General features: G+C 40.3%; 2 protein-coding genes across 2 annotated transcripts in view; both read right to left on the bottom strand.

Moving 5' to 3' along the window:
- Positions 1 to 23,448, bottom strand: part of traf3ip2b (TRAF3 interacting protein 2b) — a 1,379,907-nt gene that overhangs the window by 1,171,919 nt on the left and 184,540 nt on the right. The window lies entirely within an intron of this gene.
- The window catches only part of gnb4b (guanine nucleotide binding protein (G protein), beta polypeptide 4b), a 30,611-nt gene continuing 12,809 nt past the window's right edge, over positions 5,647 to 23,448 (bottom strand). The window contains exons 2-10 of the mRNA XM_079844565.1: positions 23,141 to 23,239; positions 22,977 to 23,015; positions 21,195 to 21,301; positions 20,848 to 20,911; positions 20,348 to 20,510; positions 16,532 to 16,598; positions 15,997 to 16,198; positions 6,651 to 6,867; positions 5,647 to 5,784 (exon numbers count right to left, since the gene is read on the bottom strand). Of these exons, the coding sequence (XP_079700691.1) occupies positions 5,678 to 5,784; positions 6,651 to 6,867; positions 15,997 to 16,198; positions 16,532 to 16,598; positions 20,348 to 20,510; positions 20,848 to 20,911; positions 21,195 to 21,301; positions 22,977 to 23,015; positions 23,141 to 23,197 (1,023 nt within the window). The 5' untranslated portion in view covers positions 23,198 to 23,239 and the 3' untranslated portion in view covers positions 5,647 to 5,677. The remainder of the gene's footprint in view (positions 5,785 to 6,650; positions 6,868 to 15,996; positions 16,199 to 16,531; positions 16,599 to 20,347; positions 20,511 to 20,847; positions 20,912 to 21,194; positions 21,302 to 22,976; positions 23,016 to 23,140; positions 23,240 to 23,448) is intronic.

Below are 23,448 nucleotides of genomic sequence, written 5' to 3'. Positions count from 1 at the left end.
AACAAAGTATTTTTTTTCACCCTTTTATTGATGGACAGTGTTACATTGTGTGAGCGATTATTTGCTCCAAGTGTGAATGACTGCTTCAAGTGAGAATGTTGGTGTGAAATCGAACACTACAGTATGCCAATGTTGTTTTCAATAAAACAAACATTTGAACAAAGCAAGCCGATCCACTTTTCTATGTTGATAAGAGCATTAAAATAAGAAAAAATAATGGGACAAAAAGAAATCAAGGGACATTTAGAATAAAAAAAAAAGTGCGATTAATTGTGATTAATTGTGAGTTAACTATGGCATTTAATGCGATTAATCGCGATTAAATATTTTAATCGTTTGACAGCACTAATATATATATATATATATATATATATATATATATATATATATATATATATAGCTCAAATTGAGTAAAGAGCGCTTTTTACAACTCACCAGACTGTCCGACCTCCTCACTCACTTTCCTCCAAGCAAGATCCTTTTTATTCCTGTTTCTATAAAGTATGAAGATGTATCGTACAGCTCCGGGTATCCACATATGATTTGTCCTCATTGTTGTCACTACTAGAGCAAGCTCCTGATTGGTTAACGCGGCGCGAATCTCTGCCAAAGTTCAGATTTTTCAACTTGTGCGAGATTCACGCGTTACGCGCGTCAAACGCTCAATTCGTGCCGCCTCATTTGCGCGAATCGCGCCTCAGAATGTCTATTCGTGTCTTTGCATTGACTTAACATGTAAATCACACTCGCGAAACGCTTCATTCGCGTCTGGTGTGAACGCACCATTACTCTTATTGTTTAAATCTGGTTTTCTTGGTTTACCTCGAGTACCATGTTTTACCGCCTAATATGATCTCGCTCACTGCAGTGTGAACAAGTGTCTCATAGTCGCCGCAGAGCGAATGCACAGAGTAGCATTATAACATTACTTTAACGTACTCAAATAATGTGTTTAATATGATAAACCAGCGCTGCATTCCCATACACCCGAGCAAAATCCAGGCGCCATCAAGCTACTCCTTTGTTTTGAATAAGCGACCTCCAGTGGCAAAAAATTACATATTGTGGCTTTAATAGATTAAATATTTGTTTAATGAATGGGCGGTCTATTAATCATAGTGGGCGGGGCTAAGCTTGTCAAGTCCACCCACTGTGATGAATAGGACTGCCTATTAACTATACAATTATTTTATTTATTAAAATTGCTGTTTCATTCATTTTAATATAATTACAAACATGATTATAACATCCTTAAAATAAATTTAAAAAATGTTTGATTGACATCTGATTTAGGCACTTTCTCCGCCATTTCGCACCTGTGATGGAAAGTGTTTGTTGCTGTAATGTGCGTGTGTTTTACCTTATGAAGAAGGTGCACTCAAGATTAATTATGAATGGCTGCAGCTGCCAGAAGCTCCGGTTGCTATAGAAACAGACCGTGTTCTGAGACGCGCGTTTAGGACTGCGCATGTGCATTATCTAATGTATTTCGTTTCTAAACACTCAAATCATGACAGAAAAAAACGGCATTTTTCACCCTGGACAGTTGTTGTCAGATTTCATTGGTGCTTTCAAATATGAAATTAATCATAAGCTTGTCGAACAGTTTTGAGAGTTTGATATTTCCCCACTCAAAGAGATAGGAGCTGCGCTTGCATGCCCGAGAGGCGTTTCAAAGATGGCCGCTGAGTGAAATAAGTTTTACTACGGTTCATTTTTCAATAAAAACAAAGATTAGAAGTTTGAAATGACCCGAGTATTGAGTCCATTATAGTTTGCTTTTGAACATGTAGTGAATGACCCTACGTGAAAGCTGTACAGAATAGCTTACTTCAATGTTTAAATAAGGTGAATAATGTCAATAGCAGCCTATAAACTTCGTGTCATAAGTAAGTTGACTTTCGTTGCGCGCAGGTACCGTATTCTGATAGGAAGTGGCGCGAATTTCTGAGGTAATTTTTCACAACAAATATATCCGTGATTTGACATCGATTTTTTTATAATATATAATAACGACTTTAATAAACTATTATTAATAAACTTTATTTACGTTTAAGAGAAAACTTTTGATCATGGTATGGTAATTTTTCGCTTTCAGCTGAAAGCCGTCATATAACATTACCAAGAGATATAGGCCAAATAGCCACATTTAAATATAACTGCAGAACTGTCGCCCCCTTTTTGAAAATAGGCACTATCCGAATTTAAATGGTTGTAATTTCAAGAATGCTTATAGACCTAAGTTTGGTCTTGTTTTAAAGAAGACACTCAGCAGTGAAAGCCCTTAAAAAAAAATTAAGTATGAAAAAGGTACGGCAGTTTAAATGTACCGTAAATCAAATGTACTGTACTAAATATTTTTTACATAATATATATTTGACAAAATATTTACTATAAAATCAAAGCCATAAGTCTAACCAAGTTACAAAAAATTAAGTTCCTGAGATTTAGAATTTTAATTTATGCATTCTCCTGTAACAAATTAATACATTTCTGTCCAAATATCACAAAATATGGAATCTCGAGACTCCCTTTCCAACTACATGCGTTTTGTCAAGATTAGAAATAAATTAGTTAAAATAAATGTTGTAATATGAAACCTCACGCCCACTAGGGGAGGAGCCAGCTAAAAGAATTTAGAGTATATAATTTCCATAACGCAACTTTAAAGGTTTTACAGGATAAATTTTGAGTTCATAAGGTTTGAAATGACACCTAATTTATGATTATTACTACAATATGCGATATGAAAAAGGCAATAAATAAGAGCGGCAAGCAGGGATCATCAAAAAGAAACACATCAAAACATATGGTTAAAAGTCTTTTTATTGGTTACAATATCAGTGTATGGCAGCTTTATCACCATGTTACTTTACAAATACCAAAAAACTGAGGAACAAAATGTTATTCAAAATGATTATTTGAAAATATGGCACTGAAAGTACACAAGGCACCACAGTCCTGGCTTTATTGGCTCAAAGAAGAAGGTAATGTAGAATACAAATGAGCCAAAAGTATAGTATGAATACTTAAAGCATTGGGGTTCTAACATGTAAAATACTCTTTTGTTGCCGAGTTTGAGTGGTTTGGTTGGTAAAAAGTCACTTTATATCTCACAAATCGGACCTTTGCAACTTTTTATCTCGCAATTCTGAGAGAAATTATCTTTTAAAATGTTTGATTGTGGCGGAATCAAGCTTCCATAGTTTGGAAATAATGCAAAAAAGTCAATGTTTTTCCACTTTTTTTTTGGAAAATAGGCATTTTCCGTCTCCCCTAGAGTTAAACAGTTGAGTTTTACCGTTTTTGAATCCATTCAGCCGATCTCCGGGTCTGGCGGTAGCACTTTTAGCATAGCTTAGCATAGATCATTGAATCGGATTAGACCGTTAGCATCTAGCTAAGCTATGCTAAAAGTGCTACCGCCAGACCCGGAGATCGGCTGAATGGATTAAAAAAAACGGTAAAATTCAACTGGAAAATGAGCCTATTTTCTAAAAAAAGTGGAGTGTTCCTTTAAAGCCTGAAAGACTACAAAATCCAAGGATAAAGACAGAGAGATGTTAAAACCGTCCATTTCATCCGATCCGAAACCAACCACTCAAATCTTCAACATGATCATAGTAAAACCACCACAAAAAGAATCACTGATTGGCGTAATCGTTCAACCTCTACAGTACCAACAATAGAAATCTGACTTAAATTCTAACCAATACAAATAATACCAGCAGACAAATTTCCTGTTTCAATTGTAGAACTTCTAAATGAGACATTATTACTAAAGACATCCCTTTTCACAGTTCAATCATCTTAAAACTCAGCAAAAAAAAACAAACATTTAAACCCAAAAATTAATTATTTTACGGCGTGATGAGCAGTGAAAGGGTTTTATTTACGCTAAAAAGCATTTTCATACTGTAAAAGCAATACCTCAAAATAATTTCAAGCCACTTTCCGATTCCCTTTTATATAAAAAAAAAAAGGTAGAGAGAGATTTTAAATTCTATTCACAGTTATATGAGGTGTTAAGAGCATTAACAATGGCACGAATATCATTTTTAATCAGGCTTGTTAAGGTGAACGAATATCAAGCTGGTTACTGACACACATCTCAAATCTGGCCACCACAAGAAACACGGAGACATGCTGTCAGAACCCATGGCACTTATAAATATGGCGGAAATGTGAGTAAACAGCTTCGTTGCTCTGATCTACTATTTTTGGTCCACAGAAAAAAAAACAAGCCGTGAGCGGAGAAATCATCCTGACCAGGTAGTGTTCTTCATTTCCACCTGTTTGCACACATTTACATGCTGAAACTGAGAGATTGCTAACCTTTCTCAGCACTCAAAAAACTATATATACTGCTTTTTATATGCTCCATCTTTGTAACACTGCAACACTAACAAATTTGAGAGGAGGGTTCGTTTCGAAACCAGAAAAAAGCAAGTGTTATGAATCAATTCAAAAGCACAGATTTCCTTTGTAAGCACCAAAAATAAGAACCGATGGATTAGTTCTGTTGCGATCACTGCTATTTAAAAGGAACGCGCCGACTTTTTTGTGACTTTAGCTTATTCGCCGTATCCCCCTGAGTTAGAGAAGTCCATACACACCACTCTCATGTTCGTGCGTGCCTTAACTAGCCTAGCTTAGCACAAAGACTGGAGGTGAATGGCTCCAGCTAGCCTACCGCTCAATAAGTGACAAAATAACACCAACATTTTCCTATTTACATGTTGTGATGTGTATAGTTACATCGTGTACTAAGACTAGACTTTTCTAGAGTGTCTAGGAATCATACTATAATCAATTTTGTCACTCATTGAGCGGTAGGCTAGCTGGAGCCATTTACCTCCAGTCTTTGTGCTAAGCTAGGCTAGGTATGGCTAGCACGGAGATGAGAATGGTGTGTATGGACTTATCTAACTCCGGGGGATACGGCGAATAAGCTAAAGTCACAAAAAGTCGGCGCATTCCTTTAAGGCTACAATTCAAGGGCAGAGACGATATACATTTCATGAATCAATCAAAAGCAACACCCCTAAAAACAAGGCGTCATAATGCTTGCTTGGAATTAAACATTCGATCTCAAGGCTGAGAAAATTCAGTGCCTTCTTTCCAAACACCCTCAAGCACCAATAAATGATGATTGGTTTAGTGGCGTGTAAAAAAAAAAACGAACAAAAGTTAAGGAGGTCATCTGCATGTTTTACGCATTTGCTTTCCGATGCACGAAAACCTCCACAAATCCACTTTTTTGTAATACAGACTGATGTTCGCAACGTCCCGTCGAGTTTAGCGTTGTTTTCTATGTACACAAAACAGAAAGTAAAATACAAAAAATAAGGAGAAAGATTAATAAAAATGTCATGGGCCAATGATCAACTAGAAAAATATATACATGAACACTATGTATGTATATACTATATGGTATATACATACACGTAATGCTGTACATATATACCATATCTATATTCATATACATGTATATTTACATATTACACAATGACACTTTAATAATCTCTTGTTATGATCCCTGTGGCCGGCGATGACGATTGGCTCTCCCACTACATACTGAAAATCATGTGTAATAACTGGAATACGGAGGAACTGCTGTGGAAAGACGTAGAAATGTGACCCAAGGAAGCTGGACCTGGAGATTTGAACACCGCTCTCAGTTCCAGATCCGAAGGAAACTGTCCCATGATCCCGTGGCCACAGCCATTCCGTCATCATTCACTCCTAAACAGCTCACCCTGTTGTCGTGACCGGCCAGGACACCTGACAGAGGGAGCGATACAGATCATTACAATGCCAATCCGGTAAAATGAGATGAGATTAAAGGGTTAGTTCACCCAAAAATGAAAATTCTGTCATTAATTACTTCCCCTCATGTCGTTGGACACCCGTAAGACCTCCGTTCATCTTCAGAACAGAAATGAAGATATTTTAGTGTAAATCTGATGCTCTGAAAGGCCTCCATTGGCACAATGGCACGGTTCACTCTCAAGACCCTTAAAAGGTGCTAAAAGACGTCGTTACAAAGTCCATCTCACTACAGTGGTTCTACAATAACTTTATGAAGCGACGAGAATAGTTTTTGTGCACAAAAAAACCCTAAATAACGACTTATATAGTGATGACGATTTCAAAACACAGCCTCATGAAGCTTCGAAGCGTTATGAATCACTGAGTCGATTCAGCAGTTTGAATCGCCAAATTTCAGCAGTTTGACGGTTTGACACGCGATCCGAATCATCATTCGACTCACTGATTCATAACGCTTCGAAGCTTCATGAGGCCGTGTTTTGAAATCGTCATCATTATGTAAGTCGTTATTTAGGGTTTTTTTGCGCACAAAAACTATTCTCGCCGATTCATAAAGTTATTGTAGAACCACTGTAGTGAGATGGACTTTGTAACGACGTCTTTAGCACCTTTTAAGGGTCTTGAGAGTAAACCGTGCATTGTGCCAATGGAGGCCTTTCAGAGCCAAAAGATTTCAACTAAAATATCTAAATTTGTGTCTGAAGATGAACGGAGGTCTGACGGGTGTCCAACGACATGAGGGTGAGTAATTAATGACAGAATTTTCATTTTTAGGTGAACTAACCCTTTAAATGAGATGACATTTCATTCGCCCTTACCTGCACGTTCGCCTTTTAAAGTGTCCCAGACGTTGCAGTTGAAGTCGTCGTAGCCGGCCAGCAGGAGGCGTCCACTCTTGGAGAAGGCCACAGAGGTGATGCCGCAGATGATGTTGTCGTGAGAATACATCATCAGCTCCTGATCCGCACGCAGGTCAAACAGCCTGCAGGTGGCGTCGTCTGACCCCGTTGTGAAGGCGTTTCCATTCGGGAAGAACTGCAGGAGGAAACAACAGAGCTCAATATAGCAGCTTCTAGAGCAGGGGTGGCCAAACTTTTTTTAAAGGGGGCCAGATTTGATGTTGTGGACATACCCGGGGGCCGGACCCTTTTCTATTATATATAAATGACATGTTTTGTTTCTTGGAAACATGACAGATTTGACAAAAGCTTGAGCTGACCGTAGAGTAGCTTTAGATAGGACACAGGGGATTTATAGATATTTAGCAATATCTGTAAAACTTTCATCAACCAAACAGTTTTAATGGGTGAAATTTAAATATTATTACTGAGTTAGAACTCTATTCTTATTTAAAGCTCTATTTAGATCACCACACTACAAAAAAAAAATACTCTTCTTACTTGGCATTCCTGTCTTTTTTCCAGTCCAAATATCAAAAAATTCTGAAATCAAGATGCTGAGGAATATTACATTTTTATTACATATTACATATTTTTTTCTTGATTCCTGGGGGGGGGGGGTCTAAATTAATTGATTTTTTACTTGAAACAAACTAAATTATTTGCCAATGGATTAGAAAAATAATCTTGTTTCTGTTTGGGACAGAAACAAGAAACAGAAATATTGTTTTTCTTACCCCATTGGCAGATATATTTGCTTGTTTTAACCAAAAACTCACTTAAATTTTATTTTCTAGAAAATAAGAAAAATATCTAATGTCATTTAACTTATCTAGTAAATGCATCTTGATTTAAGAATTTTTAGATGTATTTATACTAAACAAGACAAAAAAACTAAATGCGAGATTCGCAGCTCGTACCGGAGAACTCGGCCACTTCTCATTGGCTGTTTAGCGGTCATGTGATCAAGACACTCAGCAGGTAAACACATTTTGTTCAGACTCAGTGCTCGCGAGTTGCGCTGTTTCGTTCTTTTCCCAGGCCTAAAATCTCGTACTGCCACCTTGCGTTGACATCGTGAAACTGCAAGATTTGTAAATTATGCGTGGCGGGCCACATATAATATATTTTAATATAATTCATCATTTGAAATTCATCCCCGGGCCGCATTTGGCCCGCGGGCCGAACTTTGAACACCCCTGTTCTAGAGAATATTTACAAAAGATTGGAATAATTGAGTTCTCTTTAAATATTTGATCTCTAATGCTCACCAAAGCTGCAATTATTTGATCAAAACTGCAGTAGAACAGTAGTATTGTGAACAACACTGATGATCTCTTCATCACCTGTTAGTGGGTGGGATATATTAGGCAGCAAGTGAACATTGTCCTCAAAGTTGATGTGTTAGAAGCATGAAAATTGGGCAAGCGTAAGGATTTAAGCGAGTTTGACAAGGGCCAAATTGTGACGGCTAGACGACTGGGTCAGAGCATCTCCAAAACTGCAGCTCTTGTGGGCTGTTCCCGGTCTGCAGTGGTCAGTCTCTATCAAAAGTGCTCCAAGGAAGGACCAGTGGAGAACCGGCCACAGGGTCATGAAGGACCAGTGGAGAACCGGCCACAGGGTCATGAAGGACCAGTGGAGAACCGGCCACAGGGTCATGGAGGACCAGTGGAGAACCGGCCACAGGGTCATGGAGGACCAGTGGAGAACCGGCCACAGGGTCATGGAGGACCAGTGGAGAACCGGCCACAGGGTCATGGAGGACCAGTGGAGAACCGGCCACAGGGTCATGGAGGACCAGTGGAGAACCGGCCACAGGGTCATGAAGGACCAGTGGAGAACCGGCCACAGGGTCATGAAGGACCAGTGGAGAACCGGCCACAGGGTCATGAAGGACCAGTGGAGAACCGGCCACAGGGTCATGAAGGACCAGTGGAGAACCGGCCACAGGGTCATGAAGGAACAGTGGAGAACCGGCCACAGGGTCATGGAGGACCAGTGGAGAACCGGCCACAGGGTCATGGAGGACCAGTGGAGAACCGGCCACAGGGTCATGGAGGACCAGTGGAGAACCGGCCACAGGGTCATGGAGGACCAGTGGAGAACCGGCCACAGGGTCATGAAGGAACAGTGGAGAACCGGCCACAGGGTCATGGAGGACCAGTGGAGAACCGGCCACAGGGTCATGGAGGACCAGTGGAGAACCGGCCACAGGGTCATGAAGGACCAGTGGAGAACCGGCCACAGGGTCATGAAGGACCAGTGGAGAACCGGCCACAGGGTCATGAAGGACCAGTGGAGAACCGGCCACAGGGTCATGGAGGACCAGTGGAGAACCGGCCACAGGGTCATGGAGGACCAGTGGAGAACCGGCCACAGGGTCATGGAGGACCAGTGGAGAACCGGCCACAGGGTCATGGGCGGCCGAGGCTCATTGATGCACGTGGGGAGTGAAGGCTGGCCCGTGTGGGCCGATCAAACAGACGAGCTACTGGAGCTCAAACTGCTCAAGAAGTTAATGCTGGTTCTGATAGAAAGGTGTCAGAATACACAGAGCATCTCAGTTTGTTGCGTATGCCTGGGGAACACATGGCACCAGGTGCATTATGGGCTTTGGGCAATGTTCTGCTGGGAAACCTTGGGTCCTCCATCATGTGGATGTTACTTTGACACGTCCCACCTACCTAAGCATTGTTGAGACCATGTCCAGCCTTTCATGGAGACGGTATTCCCTGGTGTCTGTGGCTCTTTCAGCAGATAATGAGCCGCCACAAAGCACAAATGCTTCAGGAATGGTTTGAGGAGAACGAGTTTGAGGCGTTGACTCTGCCTCCAAATTCCCCAGATCTCAATCCAATCGAGCATCTGTGGATGTGCTGAACAAACAAGTCCGATCCATGGAGGCCACACCTCGCAACTTACAGGAATTAAAGGATATGCTGCTAACATCTTGGTGCCAGACACCACAGCACACCTTCAGGGGTCTAGTGGAGTCCATGCCTCGATGGGTCGGGGCTGATTTGGCAGCAAAAGGGGGACCAACACAATATTTTTAATATACAATTTAAAAGAACTGTAACATGATCCTTCAGAAATCTTTCTATTATGCTGATTTTTGCTCAAGAAACATTTATTATCAATGTCGAAAACAGTTGTGATGCTTCATATTTTTGTGGAAACCAGGATGCGCTACCATTTAATGTGTTATAACAAAAAATATCTGTTATGCTGTGCTACATATATTTATCAAAACAGTAAAAACGTCCATTCCCGCGCCCAAAACCAGTCATGAGAGTCCGAAACAAGGACTGGTGGGACGTTGACGAGTGGAAAGAGAATTTCAGAATGGCAGGACACTCGTTTATGATTATTATTATTATTCAGCAGGAAGAACAGCTCGTTACATGCGTCATTACGCTATTTCTACGATCAATCCCATCCAGTGTTTACGTGTCCTCTCGATCGGATTACAAAAGGAATAAACCACCCCTTACAATCCAAATTAAATTATAATCAGATCTGGCCATTTCATTCAGATTGATGTGGTTACATGTGACTTATTTCAATTGTGCGATTACAATCGGATTATTAGGGCCCATGTAAAAGCAGCTACTGATAATAATCAGACATGTTTCTTTAGCAGCAGATCCTCATATGAGAGTGATTTCTGAAGGATCATGTGACACTGGAGACTGGAGTAATGATGATAAATTTAGCTTTGATCACAGGAATAAATTACATTTTAATTTATATTTGCATAGAAAACTTTTGTTTTAAATGGTAATTTCACAGTTTTACTGTATTTTTGATCAAATAAATGCAGCCTTGGTGCTTTCAAAAACATTTAAAGAGCACCTATCATGGAATTTTGAAATGTACCTTTCATGTAGTGTGTAACATAGATCTAAGTGAACAAAAACATCCTGTGATAGCTTGAAATATGACAGTGCACCGTATATATAGTTATTTTCTTTCAAAAGTAAGAGTCGACTCGGAGTCATTTTTAAGAATCGTTAGAAGACCGAAGCTTTTTCTCTGACTAGATGACGTCAACTTGTCAAGTTATTTGAATACGATACGCCCACTTATTGCGCTCCAAGACGCCAGTGAAAACTAGAAAACGTCATGGCCACGAGACGCTGTGTTCTGAAGTGCGACTCAAAAGCAAACTTCTTTCATCTGCCCAAGGATGAGCATTTGAAGACTAAGTGGCTTGAAGACAAACCATACATCGTCGCGATTGAGTGTCTATTATTAGTCGTCAAATGTATGTTTCGCGATCTCAGGAAGCTTTTATTATGGACTTTTATTATGGCACATGGTATCTTCTTCGTCTGTCTGTACCATATGGACTGCATGTGCACAGAGCGCCCTCCGGCTGCCAGGATGAATTGAAAACAACACATAAGAGACTCAATCGCTCATGATTAGGCTATTTCTGCCCATTTTGAGGAAGTATTGAATAAAAAATACTCCTCTGTTTAGATATTTGACAGACATCTGAGAATCTACCAATATTTCTCCTCATCTGCACACTTTTGAACTAAAAGCCCTGAGGGATGTTGATTTGTCGCGAGTCTTCGTGAGGAGTTTTTTTATGAATGAGATCAGCTGAGGCTCATATTACAATCAAACAGTACCGACGCGGTTTTCATATTCATAACTCCTGACACATATTAACAAATTACTGTCATTATAAGACTTTGATGGGCGTTCCGTTTCCGAGAATATCTGCACAGACTACACCAATCACAACTGACTGGGTCATTGGACCAATCACCGCAGATTAGCGTCACGTAAAGGCGGGGTTTTGAAAAGTGAATCACTAAAGGAATCATTTGAGAATCGCTGTCAAAACAGGTAAAAATAAATGCATATTATAAGAAAACTAAAGTCTTTTTTGTCATTGCATGCATGCAAAACTGTTGTTGGGGACTTCTAAAACAATATTTGGAACATTTTAAATGCCATGATAGGTGCTCTTTAAAAAAATCTTAATTATTGCAAACATTCGACTGGTAGTATATATATATATACACACTCACCTAAAGGATTATTAGGAACACACACTAATACTGTGTTTGACCCTCGTCACAGCCGGATACAGCTGTGACGCCGTCCGAGAACTTCTCTGTTTTTCGGATGGACAGAACAGCCGAGGCCGGGAAATCTAAAGGCGGTGGAGTGTGTTTCATGATAAACAAGAAATGGTGCGATCCTAGGAACATCTCCATTCTTTCGCGATCCTGCTCGCCTCACTTGGAACATTTAACTCTCATGTGCCGGCCTTTCTACCTGCCGAGGGAGTTTTCCCTCGGTCATCGTTACTGCCGTTTATATTCCACCACAGGCAGACACGGGGCTGGCTTTATCTGCCCTCCATGATATGACCAGCGGCTTCATAAACAAACACCCCGACGCTGCTTTCATCGTCGCGGGTGATTTTAACAAAGCAAACCTAAAGAAAGTATTGCCAAACTTTCACCAGCATGTCTCCTGTCCCACACGAGGAGCAAACACACTGGATCATTGCTACTCTCCGTTTAAGAACGCCTACAAAGCTCGTTCACAGCCAGCTTTTGGCAAATCGGACCATGCCGCCATTTTCCTCACACCGGAATATAAACAAAGGCTCGTTCAAGAGCCCCCGGTGAGGAGGGAAGTCAAACGCTGGTCATCCCATTCAGAGATCACGCTACAGGCAGCTCTTGATGACGTCGACTGGGACATGTTCCGCGCGAGTTCTGAAGACGTCAGCGAGTTCACAGAAGTGGCGCTCTGCTTTATCAACACACTGACAGAACAAGCCACACAAACAATAACTATAACGTCCTTCCCTAATCAGAAACCGTGGGTGGACAGTTCAATTCGCACTGCAGTAAACTCGCGCACCACCGCTTACAATGCCGGTCTCCTAACGGGGGATATGAGGGAGTACAAAGCTTCATGTTACGCCCTCCGGCGCGCCGTTAAAGCCGCAAAACTCCGCTATAAAGACAGAGTGGAATCTCATTTCCAACTCAACGACTCCCGGCGGATGTGGCAGGGACTGAGAACCATCTGTGCTTTTGGAAGTAAATCCTCTGCAGAGGTGAGAGCTGATCCGTTGCTGGTGAACGAGTTAAACTCTTTCTACGCTCGCTTTGATGGTAATCGCGGCAGCGCGACTCCGGCGAGTGACGCGTCAGAGAGAGTCCCTCAGAGCAGCAACAGTCACGTGATCTCTGTCTCGGAGGACGAGGTTCGGAGGGCACTCAAACGTGTGGATGTCAGGAAAGCTGCTGGGCCGGATGGTATTTCAGGTCGTGTTCTGCGGTCCTGTGCTGATCAGCTCGCAGGGCTCTTTACATCCATATTCAACGAGTCCCTTGCTACATCTGTTGTCCCCACCTCCTTCAAACGATCCTCCATCATCCCTGTACCTAAGATCAGTAAACCCTCTTGCCTAAATGACTATCGTCCAGTGGCTCTCACATCTTTAGTCATGAAGGTCTTTGAGAGACTCATTAAAAACAACATTTGCTCCTCCATTCCTGACACTTTGGACCCTCTTCAGTTTGCCTATCGTCCCAATAGATCGACTGAAGATGCCATTTCTCACGTCCTTCACTCCTGCCTCACTCACATCGACAGCAAAAGTGGGAACTATGTCAGGCTGCTATTTATTGACTATAGCTCAGCCTTTAACACCATAGTTCCCATTAAACTAACACACAAACTCCTGGATCTAGGCCTGAATTCTTCTCTCTGCCTCTGGATTGAAGATTTCCTCACTGGCAGACCCCAGGCGGTGAGAGTAGGCCAGTTCACCTCCACCTCCATCACCCTGAGTGTTGGAGCTCCACAGGGCTGTGTGCTGAGTCCCCTGCTCTACTCTCTCTACACCCATGACTGTTTGTCCACTCACAGCTCCACCTCTATCATCAAGTTTGCTGATGATACTGTTGTCCTGGGTCTCATCTCCAACAACAATGAGACGGCATACTTGGACGAAGTGGAGCAACTGACATCATGGTGCCAGGACAACTGTCTCTCTCTGAATGTTAACAAGACCAAAGAACTGATTGTGGACTTCAGGAAGAGACAGCATCGGTCATACTCCCCTCTCATGATCAGCGGGACACCGGTAGAGAGAGTGAGCAGCTTCAAATACCTGGGTGTGAACATCTCCGAGGATCTGACCTGGACTACACACATCCAGACACAGGTGAAAAAAGCCAGGCAAAGACTGTACCACCTGCGCCAGCTGAGGAAATTCAGGGTTTCACCAGCCATCCTGAAAACTTTCTATCGAGGGGCGATAGAAAGTGTCCTGACTCAGTGCATCACAGCGTGGTACGGGAACAGCACCAGTCACGATGGCAAAGCCCTGCAAAGAGTGGTGCGCTTATCCGAGCGCATCTCAGGCTCAGCTCTCCCGTCTCTGCAGGACATCTACACCAAACGCTGCAGAGGTAGAGCTACTAAAATCATCAGAGACATTAATCACCCTGCAAACTCTCACTTCACCCTGCTGCCATCTGGTAAGCGCTTCCGTAGCCTGATGGCAAAGACTGAAAGACTCAGGAGGAGTTTCTTCCCCCAGGCCATCAGACTCCTGAACTCAGTCACGTGACTTCACTTCACCCCGCACACGCATAAACATACAGTTTAAACATTAACATCCACATACTGCCATTGCACTGCACTTTACTTTCCTATTGTTACTGCGTAACAACCTGTAATAAACCTTGCACATTATACTTCTTTATATATACATATATATATATTTTATGTTAACCACTTATTTTTAAGTCTACAGTTTATCTCACTTATCATATCCACATATTTTTTATATTTTTATTTTATCTTATTTCCTATTTTTATCTTTTACTTGATTTATTTATAATTCTACTTATGTTAATACTTTTTATTCTAATTTTATTCTATTTCTATTTTAATTTCTTGTAACTGTTATTTGCACTGTCCATGGAGCGGACCTGTTTACATTTCACTGCCAGTTGTATATTGTGTATATAACTGTGTATGTGACAAATAAAACTCTTGAATCTTGAATCTTTCGCCTTCAGAACTGCCTTAATTCTACGTGGCATTGATTCCACAAGGTGCTGAAAGCATTCTTTAGAAATGTTGGCCCATATTGATAGGAGAGCATCTTGCAGTTGATGGAGATTTGTGGGATGCACATCCAGGGCACGAAGCTCCCGTTCCACCACATCCCAAAGATGCTCTATTGGGTTGAGATCTGGTGACTGTGGCGGCCATTTTAGTCCAGTGAACTCATTGTCATGTTCAAGAAACCAATTTGAAATGATTGGAGCTTTGTGACGGTGCATTATCCTGCTGGAAGTAGCCATCAGAGGATGGGGACATGGTGCTCATAAAGGGATGGACATGGTCAGAAACAATGCTCAGATAGACCGTGGCATTTAAACGATGCCCAATTGGCACTAAGGGGCCTAAAGTGTGCCAAGAAAACATCCCCCACACCATTACACCACCACCACCAGCCTGCACAGTGGTAACAAGGCATGATAGATCCATGTTCTCATTCTGTTTATGCCAAATTCTGACTCTACCATCTGACTGTCTCAACAGAAATCGAGACTCATTAGACCAGGCAACATTTTTCCAGTCTTCAACTGTCCAATTTTGGAACTTGTGCAAATTGTAGCCTCTTTTTCCTATTTGTAGTGGAGATGAGTGGTACCCGGTGGGGTCTTCTGCTGTTGTAGCCCATCCGCCTCAAGGTTGTGTGTGTTGTGGCTTCACAAATGCTTTGCTGAATACCTCGGTTGTAACGAGTGGTTATTTCAGTCAAAGTTGCTCTTCTATCAGCTTGAATCAGTCGGCCCATTCTCCTCTGACCTCTAGCATCAACAAGGCATTTTCGTCCACAGGACTGCCGCATACTGGATGTTTTTCCCTTTTCACACCATTCTTTGTAAACCCTAGAAATGGTTGTGTGTGAAAATCCCAGTAACTGAGCAGATTGTGAAATACTCAGACCGGCCCGTCTGGCACCAACAACCATGCCACGCTCAAAATTGCTTAAATCTCCTTTCTTTCCCATTCTGACATTCAGTTTGGAGTTCAGGAGATTGTCTTGGCCAGGACATCACCCCTAAATGCATTGAAGCAACTGCCATGTGATTAATGCAATTATCTAATCAACCAATGAGAAATTGAACAGGTGTTCCTAATAATCCTTTAGGTGAGTGTATTTTACAGTAAGCATGATTTTAAAAGTCTGAATCCTTACGCAGACGGCATTTATATCCGAGACGTGTCCAGTAAAAGACTGCCTGCACATCCCATCTCTGATGTCCCATAGTTTGGCAGAGGCGTCGCAGGCCCCCGACACGAACGTCTTTGAGTCCGGGCTGACCGACAGACTCATGACATCACCCGTGTGTCCTGTGAAACTGGTGGTCTGTTGCCCCGTCTCAATGTCCCACAATGCACTGCAACAAAAGACACAAAGTTGAATATTTCATTTCAATCAAAATCAAACTTTCAAAGAATCATGGAACAACATGCATTTAACAGTGCAACTCCTGTCTCTGAAACAGCACAGCAACACTGATTTTCAGGGAAAGCATGAGCTAATAAAACTTATATTCTTTGAATAAAAGTGTTTGGCAAATGCATAAATGTGTCCAAAGTGAAACAAGAAAAAATTAAGGTACAATATGCACATGGCAAATAAAATTTGCATACACCAAAATAAAATGCATACACCATTTATACACATTGCCATTATGTCACTCACTGCATTATTGTATGAATGAACTCACCATGTGGTGTCGCCAGAGCTGGTGATGATCTGATTGTCATCAAGAAAACGACAGCAAGACAGATAACCTACAGGATCATTAATAAAAAATGTATTAATTATGTATTGCATTGATTAATTATGTATTGTATAAAATGGCATTCAGACAGAGTTAGAGCAGGGTTTCCCAGCCTGAGGTTTGTGAGTCGGCTAAGATAATAAGTATTAATGTATTATTTAAATCATATATATAGATATGACATTTGTATCATATCCATCCATCCATCCATCTAGTCATCCATCCATCCATTGATCCATCCATCCAAAAATACAGGTCAAAAGTTTGGAATAATTCATATTTTATATTACATTATAATTTTGTTTTAAAAAGAAGTCTCTTATACTCAACCAGGCTGCATTTATTTAATCAAAAATAAAGTAGAAAACGTATTACAACAGTTTCTTATTTTAATATATTTTAGAATATAACTCATTCCTGTAATGGAAAAGCTGGATTTTCAGCAGATCAAATAAATGCAGTATCGGTGAGTAAAAGAATATAATAAAGTTGTTTTTGTTTTTAAATTAGTCTAAAATAATATGTAAATATAATTTTTTTTTTTAAATTATGCGTCACGTGAACATGCAAATATGTTGTTACAATATTGAAATATTAACTTGAAAATCTAGGGGTGTCAAAACATTTATATTTTTAATTGCACCCTTTTTGTGAGATTAATCCCGATTAATAGCATACTTATGAAATTAAGCATACATCGTTTATCTTGTTTAACTTTGTCCTTGCTTAATTGTGTCATGATTTGCAATATCCAGCAAAAGTAAACCATCAGATTGAAGGATGAATCCCTCAAAACTGTATTTTCTGCAAGCTTTTTTTTTCTTCTTCAACTGTACTGTATATTTAGGTGTCTTTCCAAAAAAAAAGGACGCCTAATAACTTAATGATATAAAGAGCCCATATCATTCATCAATTTATGCACACCAAAGCACACACACACACAAAATACAGAAAAAAACTTGAACAAATACTGAACTTTACCTTAATTACAATCCACATCCACCAAAACTTTACTAGCAAGGCGCTGGTTCGTGTTTTGAATTAATCGCACAAGTTACTGCGTAGATGTCTACCGCCCTGGTAAATATTTTTAGGTCAAACGGGTTCGGCTGGTAAAAATATTTTGGTAGGGCCCTATGAAATCCTGAGATGACGTTCATGCATTCAGGTTCTCATATAGTGAGGATGCAGAGGCTGAAGACACGGAGAGAGTCACGTGTGTGTGTGTGTGTGTGTGTGTGTGTGTGTGTGTGTGTGTGTGTGTGTGTGTGTGTGTAATGAAATAGGACACACAGAACATGCCAGATTCGTATTTAAAGTCGTTTTGCGGTTTAATATCTCTATATCGCGATTTGATTTAAGTGTACCAACCTGCTTTTGATTTATTCTCCAAAATTTGACAAATTCTGTGAAATTGAGTTGTTTTGAGACTGGATTCTGTGATTACGTCCACGTTATTAGCTGTGTAATCCTCGTTTTAGAAGAAGTATTACTTAAAATTAAGGGGGCGGCGAGCTCTAATGCCATTTCATGCATTCTGACTAGGGCTGTGCGATATTGAAGAAAAATGCGATATGCGATATCCTTGTTAAATAATGTGATTTTCAATATGCGATACGATATTGCTTTAAGTGTGTCAAATCTATTTCTTTCCCCAACTGATATCTTTCACTTAAAGCGACTGTGTTTACATGAATACTCATCAAGACAGCCATTTTGACATAACTGTGTGTGTATTTGACAGTTTGAGTGTGTAACAAGACACTAAAAAAAGAACGGCTTGTGCGCACGTTTCGGTGTGTTGTGTGTCAGACAGCAGAGGAGTTTTGCAAGTTATTGTGTTTAAAAACTCTTTTTAACATGAAGCAAGTCACATAAGTAACAGTCGTGTGCCCAGTCTATTCTCGGTTATATGCGTCAACCTAAAACATACACTTTTCACAATGTTGAAGTAGCCTATTAAAATCATTCAGATATTGCGTGCCCTTGCGATATGCATATTGCGATATGTACATTTGCGATATTTTGATATATTGCGCAGCCCTAATTCTGACTAATTTACACTGTTAAAGAGTTGATTCTCATGCTAAACATGGACAAAATTAAAAAAAATTTATATATATATAGTTGGGCGTATGATAATTTTATTTCTGTGCCAAATACACTCCAGGATTCAAATAAGTTTCTGAAACTTTTCCAGAGTATGGACGAGATTGGTGTCATACAGGGTGGAATTCCTTGTATGGTCACTTCTTCTGGATGAGCACACACACACACACACACACACACACACACACGCACACACACACACACACACACACACACACACGCACGCACGCACACACGCACACACGCACACACACACACACATCCACCAGAGCAAGAGCTCTTTTTTTTTTCTCCGGAAAAAAATTGCATTTCCTGCTAAAATTCGCATTCCTGGGTAGGGCTGTAACGATTTGACCAAAAATAAAAACCTCGATTCATTGAACATTTTACCTCGATTACGATTAATGAACGTTTATTTAGCTCTTCTTTTTTTGTGCCCTCATAAGGTTGAGTAAGCACAGTGTTGACTCTGTTTCTGCGCTGCTCTCGGTGCGCGATCTTCACGTGATGTGCGAGCTTCAGTCTGAGTGTTCGTTTGTCACAATATATCAGGCATTAGTTCAACATAATACACATCTGATGGTCGAAACTCACTTTAAATGTTCAAACTGGCAGGGCTTAAACCACTTACAAATGACAAAGCTCTGTGAGGACGCAGGTGACAGGTCTGCCTTCAGGGCGCGCGCGTTATCAGAGACGCGACACGGCTCGGCTCTGTGTCACAGAAAAAAGCTGAGAGCACTGAACGGAGAAGTTTTCCGTATTGTTGTTTTTGAACAGTTTACAATCGCTTTAAATGTTGAAACTGCAAGCCTTTAAACGCATTTACTTGACAAACTTTATGAACAAGAAAGTGAAAGTGATCTGGCTTCGGGGCTTGCGCGCGCCGTCTGTGTGTGTGTGTCAGCGCGTAGGTTATAAGAACAGCAATTAACTGACCATAAGTGTATATAATGTGAACAAGACCAACGTATAGAGAATCTAGAGTTATCCAGGGATAATGCCATGATGTGTGTGTGTGTGTGTGTTCATGTCTCTTTAGCTCCGCCCACTGCACGCCTCCATGGACTCGGCTGTTTTCAGAAAGAATCGGTACAGCGTATCAGTCTTTTATAAATCTGATAAAACTAAGACTCTTGAGAGATATGAAGGATCAACACTACTCTATAGATACTCAAGATTAACATGAGACTGGCAGAAACTGTGTGTGTGTGTGTGTGTGTGTGTGTGTGTGGACTGGTAATCCCTACAAAATGTCCCCACAAAGATGGCAATATCCGAAATCCTCGTCCTTGTGGGGACATTTTTTGGTCCCCATGAGGAAAACATCTTATAAATCAGACTATGTGATGTTTTTTGAAAATGTAAAAATGCAGAATGTCTCCTGTGATGGGTAGGTTTAGGGGCAGGGGCAGTGTGTGTGTGTGTGTGTGTGTGTGTGTGTGTGTGTGTGTGTGTGTGTGTGTGTGTGTGTGTGTGTGTGAGATGGGTAGGTTTAGGGGCAGGGGCAGTGTAAGGGGATAGAATATACAGTTTATACAGTATAAAAACCATTACGCCTATGGAAAGTCCCCATAAAACATGAAAACCCAACGTGTGTGTGTGTGTGTGTTATGTCCCCTTTAATGAGATGAATAAATGCGACTCTACCTGTGTGTCCAGCCAGTTCTCGGTTGACCCTGACGTTGCCCTCGCGGGTTTTAAGGCTGTAGGTGGAGCAGATGTTGTCCAGGCCGCCGCAGGCCACATAGTTCCCGGACGGGGCGTATGCACAGGTCATGACCCAGGAAGAGCGCAGGGGGATAGCATGCATCTTAAAAACATACAACATCCTTCAGTAACAGAAGCCAAAACTGACGATAAACAAAATCTCCAACACTGTAAAATTAGCTGTTTCAATTCAAAGTTGCGAATTTAACACAAAATGCTTTGAAAAAAAATGGGAATATCCCAAATGCGCATAAAATAGGTGGATGGAAACATAGCTATTGTTAACTCTAAGCAATTTTTACCTATTTTAACCCATTAAAATGAGTTTTGTTGGTATAAATGAATGCATTTAGGTTGATTTGGTGATGCTAAACATATTTTGAGTTGAATACAAATTGTTAATTTAGATTTTTTAGTACATGGCTTTAGTATCTCATTACCTTATTGGTCGTATAACCGTCCCATATGATCAGTTTTCCATCTTGGGAGGCACTGACAAGTAACCTGAAAAAAGCCCAAGAAATTATATATATCCACACTGCAGCGTCTCCATAATGAAATGTAATTAATATGGGACACAGATGGGATTTGAGTAACATGGTGGGAAAAGCCCTTATTACAGCTCCACGGAAAACGAACACCGGGGTCCCAAGCGTTATTTCATGTAATATTAATCACACAGTTGAAAGGAGGCCCAGAGTGTTTAAAGCAGCCTTTTCCGTGTATATAAAAGCAAAGGTGTTGGTTAGGGACCCTCTCAGGACGTGTGTGTCAATCAAACACACACCTGGAGTCGCTGCCCCAGTGCATGGCGTAGATTTTGGCGAGATGACCTCTGAGTGTGCGTCTCGTTCTCATCTGGATCCGCCCCACTGAGTCCAGGCTCGCTGTCATCTGCCATATGAGCCCAAAACAGCAAGAGATTAAACATCACACGACATTACCAGCTCCCATGAAGCCATGGCACATCAGAGATCTTACAGCGGCAGCAGCATCTATAGCATTTCAAAGTTCATTTACAGAATATTTACACGGAAGCCACTACAAATACAAAAACGACCCCATTAATTTTGTGTTGTTTTTGTTTTGTTTTGAAGCCTCTTCTGCTCACCAAGGCTGCATTTATTTGATCGAAAATACAGTAATATTGCAAAATATTACTACATTTAAAATAACTTGATTATATTTTAAAATGTAATTTATTCCTGTGATCAAAGCTGTATTTTCAGCATCATTACTCCAGTCTTCAGTGTCACATGATCCTTCAGAAATCATTTTAATATGCTAACCAAGAAACATTTCGTATTGTTATCAATGTTGACGCTGTAACGCTGATTATGTTTACATTACCATGTTTATATAGTCATATGTTTTAGACGGTTGTAACAATGCATATTTTATCTCCTCATCTGAACTTGAATGAGCTCCTGCAAATGCAATAGTAAGGCATTTCAAAATAAGAGTCCCGGTGTATTTCCAGCTTGTTTGTAATTAAAAGTCACGCATTATATATTCGTTTTTGGGTTACACAAACTATTTAATTTCATTCCCATTTCATTCATAGTCAGGAAGAAAGACTAAGAACAGGTTTTGACACATATTCAATAAAGTATCAGGGTTATAATAGTTCACTAAAACCATTAAATCATATGCATTACATGAAATTAAATAAATGTTAACTGAAATAAAATTAAAAAAATAACTAAACTATCTGAAGCTTTACCTTAACCTGATATACTAACTGAAACAGAAATACAAAATTATAAAAACTATATAGATTTTTTTTTAAACAAACAAAAAAGTGAATTGAGCTCTTTCGTGTATTTTTAATGTAAAAAACACAATTATGTCAAAATGTCAGTTTTGACGTGTATTCAAGTAACAGTCAGTTATGTAATGCTTTAATGCTCAATTAATGCATTCAAATTGAACTAAACTCATTAGATTTTAGTCGACTAAAATATGCCAAGCTAAACAGCATTTTGACTAAAACTAAATCAAAATTTGCTGTCAAAATGAACTCGGTTAAGGATGCAAAAGTGACAGTAAAGACATTTATGGTGTTCTACATTGTAAAACATTTTCATGATGTTGTCAACTTTTTATCATTTGCCAAATCAACTAGATAACAATGTTAAACCAACAATATTTTTTACAGTGTATTAAATACTGTTCTTTTGAACATTCATCAAAGAATCCTGAAAAAATATATCATGGTTTCCACAAAAATATTAAGCAGCAAGAAAATTCTCTCAACATTGATAACCAGAACCATTATTAATAATTGAGCACCAATAATAACTGAGCAGCAAATCATCATATTAGAATGATTTCTGAAGGATCATGTGACACTGGAGTAATTATTTTGATTTATTTTACTATATATTCAGATTGAAAACCGTTATTTTAAAAATATTTAACTGTTTTTACTGCATTTGATCAAATAAATGCAGCCTTTGTGCGTGTGCAGAAGATACCCTTTCAAAAGCATTACAGAAATCTTAATTATTCATTATTATATAGTATGACCTGGTTGATATCTATGAATAATCAATGATTTGTTTCGTACCTGCGAGAGTGTGGAGTCACTGCATGCTTTTCTAGCATCCTGAAAAACAACAATCATTTCCCCAATATAAACACACGGCACAGGAAGTATATTGTTTACGTGCGAGTCCTCTCAAATGAACGTTTCCTTTTGTTGCATCGGTCCAAAAGAACAATTCCTCTTACCCGGATCTGGTTGCGAAGCTGTTCCGCTTCCTGTCGCAACTGTTCCAACTCACTCATTGTTCCTGTTTGACCTGCACCCGAGACGACAATGTGCTGGACCTGCAAGAAATGAGCACATCTTACACTGGGCCGGTGTCATCATTCATACATGTGCTCACCTGTCAGTCAAACATTGCTCATGAAATCCCTTACAATGCCATTACAATTGGTCAAAGGAGCAGCAAATCCATTCCAGCGACTTTAATTAAATGCACAAGCTGATCTGAGAGCAGTGGGGAATGACGATGCGCTCAGAGGGTCTTCAAAAC

This window comes from Gobio gobio (genome assembly GCF_949357685.1).
Source record: "Gobio gobio genome assembly, chromosome: 19".
NCBI classification, from domain to species: Eukaryota; Metazoa; Chordata; class Actinopteri; order Cypriniformes; family Gobionidae; genus Gobio; species Gobio gobio.
The sequence above is the reverse complement of the archived record's forward strand: the minus strand, read 5'-3'. Positions and strand labels throughout refer to the sequence as shown.